The 8,795-nt window shown below is 35.3% G+C and overlaps 1 protein-coding gene across 1 annotated transcript; it reads left to right on the top strand.

The window, feature by feature from the left end:
• The first annotated feature begins 1,422 nt into the window (after nt 1-1,422).
• Nucleotides 1,423-3,072, top strand: LOC126586141 (uncharacterized). The gene is made up of 3 exons (XM_050250844.1): nt 1,423-1,667; nt 2,155-2,347; nt 2,546-3,072. Exons 1-3 carry the CDS (start codon nt 1,530-1,532, stop codon nt 2,872-2,874), a joined length of 660 nt encoding a protein of 219 aa, XP_050106801.1. The 5' UTR covers nt 1,423-1,529; the 3' UTR covers nt 2,875-3,072.
• Nucleotides 3,073-8,795: the final 5,723 nt, after the last annotated feature.

Here is an 8,795-nt window from a genome sequence, read left to right as displayed (position 1 = left end):
AGTCTCCAAGATCTTCCCAAAATTTCTCCTTCGAACTCGTATCCAACCCTACTTGAGGTGCGTACGCACTAATCACATTGATAAGTTCTTGTCCTATTACAATCTTGATTGCCATGATTCTATCTCCTACCCTCTTGACATCTACAACATCTTGTACCAAGGTCTTGTCCACGATGATGCCAACACCGTTTCTCGTTCTATTTGTGCCCGAATACCAAAGTTTAAACCCTGAGTTTTCTAGATCCTTTGCCTTACTACCAACCCACTTAGTTTCTTGTAGGCACATAATATTTATCCTTCTCCTCACCATAACTTCCACTACTTCCATAGATTTTCCCGTTAAGGTTCCTATATTCCACGTTCCTAAACGCATTTTGCTCTCTTGAACTCTACCCTTCTGTCCTAGCTTCTTCACCCTCCCCCGTCTAATAGGATCAAAGTACTTCTTTTGTGTGTCCCGGGTAAAGTTGATAGGAGCATATGCTCCCAAACAACTTTGAGTGGAGTCGTTCGAAAAGAAGTTTCTATGGCCCCCTTGCTCATTTAACACTGCATCCGGGTGCCGATGGAGATACAGCGACCCTTGCTCACTTATCACTGTGCTCAGGCCACACAGCGCGCCACTTACGGGTGACGCCCTAGCTTTAGCGCGATTTTGTTCTGGATTCATTTTCATAAGGATTCGACGTGATCATGGAGTGCCGGCTGTCGACTACCTGACGCCCTCCCCCTCCTCCTTTATCCGGGCTTGGGACCGGCCATGTAAGACATAGGCGGAGTTTTTGAAGTGCTTTTAAAATGACTAAAAACGTTTTTAGAGAAAATGTTTTTGGATTCCAAAAGCATTTGAAATGTTTTCTAAAAGAAACACCAGGTATCTGCTTCTTCCAGAAAGCATTTCAAGTGTTTTTTCAGAACAAATGCTTCTTGAAAGAAACACTAATTATGTATTTCTTTCATTAAGCACTTTAAGTGTTTTTTCAATATTTACTTACGTTTTTACTAAAGATTAATTCTAAGAACATTTAAAAAAAAACGTTTTCAAACTTTAAAAGTAATTCCAAACGAGTCTCTAATCATATTCTTGATCCATGATTCAGTTGACTTTAGATGAATCCAGTTGCTTCTGAGGTTTATTTTGTAGTTTTAGCTTTATTATAAAAAAGTTAAAAAAACCAATTAATCTCCAATAAACAGATTTCTATTTTTCGAGGGGATTAATTAAATAAATACATAGGCTCATAGCTTTATCAATGCCATGCTACTAATGGATTAATTCCTGCATAACATTAATCGGGGATATGAATATATGCAGTAATGATTACAATGGCACTGCTACTTTCACTTCTTTTTATTTGTTTCCGTCTTTTCTTGATGACATCACTCTATATGTCTAAAAGTCAAGAAAAATAAACTGAAGGAGGAAACTTTCTCATCAGAAATTATTTACACTTACAAATCTTCTTCCTCCTTACCTCGGATGAAAGAAAGGAGACTGACTAAAGAATTGCAGAAGAGAAAAGAAAATAATGGGGAGCCTAACAGAAGAAGAACTGATGCAAATGGTGAGAGACTTCAATGAATCTTATTCATCAGACTCCTCCTCAGCAGCTCCCAATTCAAACCCTCTCTCCCCCACTCGTCAACCCAAATTTCTCACTTTACAGGTCTCTTCTCTTTTCTTAGTCTTCCTCTTGCTCCTATATATTTGTGTATATGTATATATATTATCTATGTGTGTGGTGGGTGTGTGTGTGTATATCGGTATGTACATTTCTCCTTTAGTTTTCCTTGTGTTTCTAATTTTATAATTTTTGTAGCGGAACGGCAATGAATCACGGATGCTTTAGTTTGGTTGCATATTCTGTATCCGATCCTCATCGGACACTCGCCAAATACAAGTATTCGGCTTTTAAGATATTGTTACACTTTCAGACGAGAAATTAAGTGAAGAAAATTAATAGAAATAAAGATTTATCTGAAAGTTAATGAATACAAAGAGCTTGCCTCTAATTGAAACAAGGAATTAATATAACTCCCACACTTGAATGAACTAGAATTTTGAATGTTTTCATGTTCAAATATGTTTAAAATGATATAAACCCTCTTCTTTATTTAATCTTATATATGTTGGGTTTTTTTTTTCTTAATTAGGACTTGGTATGGAAAGCAACAGATTGTGAGATTGAGATTCTTGAGAAAATCTTGAAGTATTTGAGAGACATGGGGGCTGTGGTGGAACCCAACAATCTGAAAAATAAATGCGTTGTGATGAAACTAAATGAGGATGGTTATGAAGCTTCCCTTTGCAAAACTTCATGGGTTTCATCTTTGAGGCTCTCTAAAGGTGACCCTCACTCTCTCAAATTTCATTTTTTATGCGATATTTTGAATTTTAGTTGTTTAAGAGTATTCATTACGGACTGAAAGATCTTGCTATCCATTTCCTCCGCCCTCATTGTATCGGATAAATTTCATTTTTTTTCTCGAGTACACATTTGATTTTGATTGGTTAATTTTGGTTTTTAAGCCGTTGAATATACAGGTGGATATGAATATGTTGATGTAATGGTGAGGGAGAAGAAGAACAACAATGTTAAAGATGGTGGAAAAGTGACAAGGCTCATAGTAGACATAGATTTCAGGTCACAATTTGAAGTGGCAAGACCTACACAGAACTACAAGCAGCTCAAAGACACTCTGCCCACCATTTTTGTTGGGACTGAAGAGAAACTTGACAAGATCATATCTCTCCTTTGCTCAGCTGCAAAGCAATCTCTTAGGGAGAGTGGCCTCCATATTCCTCCTTGGAGACAAGCCAGCTACATGCAGTCCAAGTGGCTCTCCAAAGACTGCAAAAAAATCTCTATCTAACCCAAAAAAAATGTTGAAAGGGATAATTTTGGATACTGCACTTTGAGGTACTACTAGCCAATTATTTTGGTGTTTTGAGGTCTTTTCGTTTGTCGTCGCAACTTTTCGGTCAATATCACATAATGTTGCTTTATAAGATAAGAGCACCGCGTGATAGTTAATTTATTTTATGCAATTGTTCTTCTTTGGTTGCTAGCTTACAGTAATTTGCTCATCATGTTTTGAGACTGTATTTGAAGCAGAAGAAAAGGAGAAATGCGTGCCAACGTTTTGTTTTTGTTTTTTTTGTTTTTTTTTTCTGATTGTCTTTGATCCCCTCACTACTGCAAAAAAGTGGCCACTACAAAAAAAAAACAGAAGTTTGTGGGCCAATGCTAATTTGCCAATTGGCGCCTTTGTCTACAAAAAAGTCCAAGTCAGGGAGACTTGGGATCCAAGTCTCCAAGTCAGAGCATCACGAAGGTGCTGATATTTTTGAATTTTCTCTGTCCATTATTTTTAGAAAAATTAATAAAAAGGCCTTTAAAACTTTTAATTTTAATTAAAAGTCATCTAATAAATTTATTTAATGATAAGAATAAAAAAAAATTGTTTAATGATAAGAATAAAAGAAAAAATGAAAAAAAAAAAAACCAATCAAATAGTTCGTTTAAAAAATAGTGTATTACCTATGTTTAATTTCAAAAATAGTCAATATTCAATTTAAAAAATAGTGATAGTACCAATATTCAGTTTTAGAAATAGTGATTGTACTCGTGTTTAATTTTAAGAAATAGTCAGCGTTTAGTTTAAGAAATACTGTAGTACAATACACGTGTTCAGTTTGAGAAATAATCAATATTTAGTTTTAAAAATAGTGAATAAAAGGAGAGAGAGTGTATGTGATGGACACACAGGGTTCTACTGCAATTTTTACTATTTTTTTATTTTGTTTTTATTATATTAATTTTTTTTTCATTTTCATTCAAATTTAAGATCTTTTCATTAAAGTGTAAGTTATTTTTATTAAATAAAGTTATCAGATGATTTTATGTTAATAAAAAGTTTAGAAAAAACTGTTTTTATTAAAGCTCCCTCCTTTTCTGGTACTAAGTGAAATTTTATTAAATAAAAAATAATAATATACTTGGTTAATATAAAAGAAAAATTATACATACAGTACATTTTTTGACACACCCTGACCCGAATCAGAGCATGTTGGCCGTCACGTGAGGGTGACGTAGCTATGTGCACAGTGCGGAAGCAATAATGATAATAGAGAATATGAATAAATAAAAGCCAAATTCATAAGAGTACTAGCTAAGATAAGTGCTAGAAAATGTGTGAATACACAATTAGAGCATAAGTAGCCTAAGTTCAGTACAGAAAATAAGTACTAATTAAACGACACCCAAAGATGCCCTACATTTGTGATAATCTGTCAGAACTTCCAGTCAATCCTCGTGAGCCACCAATGAACAAGCTTATCTAAAACCTGGAGGGGCGCAAAACAGAAAGTGTGAGTGGGCAAAAACAAAGCTTTTCAAAATCATTTCATTATCAAATGCTCTAACCCCTCACCGTAAAACATGTATAATTTTCCCAGAAATAGAATATAAATATATACATATATCATGCTTCACATATCCATAATCATAAGTATGCCATGCCAAAAATATAAAACAGAATAAGTAACTCAGGTGAAAATAAATTCATGGAAAATAACATATTAGCCGGAACCTCTGCAGAAGTCTGTACGGCTGAATTCATAGCTCATTAGTCAATCTAGTCGGAGTCATCGCAAGTGACCTATACGGCACTACACTGCACACGAGTCGGAACCACTGTAAAGGTCTGTACGACAAGACTGAGTGTAATATAGTTATGCTCAATGCTACTCTTTCATGATAGCTGTGCGATAATGATAATTCGCTAGTCACCTACGAGTCGGAACCACCTATGATGGTCTGTACGACAAGACTGTGCACCTAAATTGGATCTAATGTGAGCATATGGTGCGGGATGTGACATTATTTACAGGCATGTGCCATATCTCTGGCTAAATCACAATCACCCGGAGTGCAGGTTTATGAGCTCTCGATCACGTCTCATATTATCAATATCTCATATAACAAAACATAACTCACCTGGTACTTACCTGAGTGTCCACAGCACCAATTCATATTATGCATCATACACTAATTCATATGTTGAATATAAATTTATATGCATGGCATTTCAAAGCATACTTTTATTTAAACACATTTTCTAGGAAAATATCAAGTATATAAATATATACTGAAAACCAAAAGCCCACTCATTAGTATGTCGAAGGGTCGTAGCCCTCGAGTCACCCTTAACTGCGTTCGTCCTCAGGATAGGTCTCACTTATATGTGAAATAACTGAATAAACGTTATTTAAAGCACATAACCAATACTAGCTAATAACTTCTCATACATTGCTCAAATGGGGTGTTTAAATATACCAACGTGATTTGACGGAATATGCTCCTTCATTTTCCTCAGCTCGCTGGAGTCCGGCGCCGGTGACCTCTACGTTGCCGATTTCTGGAAAATAATAAAACCTTCATTTCTCACTCAAGTTTCCACCAAATTTCATGAAACTTAAACCAAATTGAAGCTTAGGACGAATAGAACACAACCATACCTTTCAAAAGCCCTAAAACCGATGGAACTTGCCGGAAAATCCCTCGATAATCCGGCTAAACCTACAACTTGTCGAAACTCAACTTCCCGACGTCCAAATCACTTCATTTTTATTCTTCAAGCTTCGTGAAGACAATCTAAAGCTTCCTATAAGCTTGAAATCCTCTAAAAACCATGCATTTACGACTGCATGAACAGTACCTCGAATCGGAGGTTATGGTTTCTCAGGTTTTCGAAGATTTCTCGGCCAACCACAAGTATAGAACAACTCCTGAGCGTGCAAGGAGTTTGAAAACAGCAATCACAACCTCGATCTGTGAAGATTGAAAGGGTTTGAGGGTTGTCCGTACAGGTTGTATGGAAATGGAAGAAGATCCGAGAGAGGGAGGAGAGAGAAAGGTCAACGAGAGGTGTGTGTGTGTGTGTGTGTGTGTGTGTGTGTGTGTGTGTGTGTGTGTGTGTGTGTGTGTGAGTGTGTGGTCCATTTTTGGGTCACTAATCACAACCAAAATTACTTGAGTGTGTGGTCCATTTTTGGGTCACTAACTAATCACAACCAAAATTACTAACTTTAAGTTCCAAAAACTTAGGAACTAACCAATTTAGTTTAAACCCAAACTTAAGCCACACCACCACATAACATACTCAATGTCCAAGGGCAATTTAGACATTTCACACCATCGATAAAAATAATTCGGGACAGGCTGTGACACTTTTAATACTTAATTGTATATTGAGACAATATTTTTTAAACATTTCAAGGAGAGACAAAAATTAATACATGTGAAATATGACATCATTGGCTATTTTTTAAGTTACAAAATACCCTTTTATTAACATAGATTTTAACATTGCAATCATTCAGATTCTAACCAACATTTTCTACCTAAACCTAAAAGTCAACACCCCACAAAATAACATAAACATTCATCAAACATCATGCCCATGCAGCCATACTCCTTTCCATCTGTACATAAACATTCATCATAGGCAACTGGGGTCAATGAGATTTGGGGATTTTTTTTGTTATTAATAATGGGTATATAAAAAGGAAGGATCCTTTTGATTATTATTTTAATATTTTTTTTATATGAACAATGTTCGCATTCCTGATTGTGCCTTGGCATATAGTAATCAACATTTCAAAGTGTTGCTTTGTTTTTTTTAATCCTTGAAAAACACGACATGTGATTTTCAAAAGCTTATATAAAGTCATCAGTAAAACAAAACTTAGCTATTATGTGAATGTCATGTTAAATTATTCCATGATGTGATTGTGTTCAAGAGAGCAATGCTCAGACAAAATCAGAAGTAGATGAAATAACGGAATACAAAGGTACACGAAGATAAATATGAGTCGGTCATGCTTGAGTCTTTGTTTGTTTGGCTTGTTGTTGCGGCAACTCTTCTCTAACCCTCTTCATCTCCATTTTCCTTATAAGTTTTTCTTGCTTTTCGTCTTGATATAACATTAATCATTTGTGCCTTGATGAGCCAATCTGGACAATTCTGGGTATGATAATATGAATAACTTTGTTTAATCATTAATCAGTGAAATAGCATAATGAGCCAATTTGGGCAATTCTTGTTGACCACCTCTGCTCAGTTGTTTCTCTTGTCTTGGGCCATGTAGCTTATGTAGCTAATTGGCATGTTGCAATTCTAAAAGTTGTTAGTTGTTGGTTGTTAATTGTGAATTTTTTTTTTATAGAAAATAGTTTCACTATCGAAATTTGGCTTCAAAGTTCAGCCCACCCCAGTGTTGAATCGTGGGTTCATGATTGGGCATAGTAGACCTGTAGTTACTTAGAATAAGATGATCATGCAATCTTTGATCATCCCGCCTATGACTGCACACTTAGTTTGTGAGGATAGTTGAAGTAATAAGTTACAGTAATAGGGAACTGAATGTAAGTATATGCATTCACAAATTGGAAAAGCATACCAAAATTGCTTCTGCATATATTTGAACTAATTATGCAAAAATGATCAATGACAGGTTGAACTGATTCTGCAAAAAAATGATTGAGGACGGATTGAACTGATTCTGCAAAAATAGTCAATGAATAATTGAATTGATTCTATAAAAAATGGTCGAGGACAAGTTGAACTGATTCTGCAAAAACGATCGAGGACGAGTTGAACTGATTCTACAAAAACAGTTGATGACGAGTTGAAATGATTCTACAAAAATGGTTGAAAACTAGTTGAACTGATTCTGCAAAAATGGTCGATAACTGATTAAACTAATTCTGAAAAAATGGTCGAAGATGGTTCAACTGATTATGCAAAAATGGTCGATGATGGGTTGAACTGATTTTGCAAAAATGGTTGGGGACTGATTGAACTAATTCTGCAAAAATGGTTGAAGAAGGGTTGAACTGATTCTGTAAACATAGTCGATGATGAGTTGAGTTTATGACATATATTAATTTTGTTGGAGTTGTAAGAGCTGGGTTCTATTAACAGCCCTAAAACCTTAGGGGTATAGCTGGTATTTTAGACATTGTTTCCATGTTTTTGGGCTGGGCTTTAGTTGTTTTTATGTTTTAAAACTAGTGGAATTTTTTGAAACATAAAAGTTTTTGTCTCTATATACAAAGCTTCCTGTTATAAACTTTACTCCTGATAATCAAGAAAAGAAAAACAAAAGATACACCAAATGACAAAAGATAGTGCATAGACTTCCTGAGTCATCGATCCGTTAAAAAGACAATGAATAAAGACAAATCAACACAAGTGGGATAACGATCTCACCGAAATTAAAGAGATGGTGCGTATTTGACCGTGAAAGGTTGCAGGACCGAATAGATCCGGCAAGAAGAAGAGGGGGTTATATGACCAAACCCCTTAAAATAAAACCTAAAAAGTAAGAGCTTGCAAAACAGGTTGCACAACCAAAGTAAAAGGATTAGGGAAGACGAAAAATGGCGCATCAAAAAGGGGAGACCAACGTGTAAATTTGGATGTCCAAAAAATCCAAATGCAGAAAACGAGCAATCTCTAAGTGATGTAGACAAAGTAGCACTTACGTGAATTATTATAAAATTCATGCACGAGGAAGTCCATGCATTATTTCAAAACTTAATTTTAGCTGTAATAATATCTCATGTACTAGGAATATCTAATAGCCATCACAAGTATATTTGGTTAGGCTCGTTGTATTGAGATTAATTGGGTTTGTCCATCACATTAATTTGGGGTGGTGAGTTCGATGTATGGGATGTGGATAGAACAAATAAAGACGAGAGCAACTCTAAATTAACTAATTCTTT

This window comes from Malus sylvestris, chromosome 10 (assembly GCF_916048215.2).
Source record: "Malus sylvestris chromosome 10, drMalSylv7.2, whole genome shotgun sequence".
Taxonomy (NCBI): domain Eukaryota; kingdom Viridiplantae; phylum Streptophyta; class Magnoliopsida; order Rosales; family Rosaceae; genus Malus; species Malus sylvestris.
Note: the sequence above shows the minus strand (reverse complement) of the source record. Positions and strands in the feature narration are given on the sequence as shown.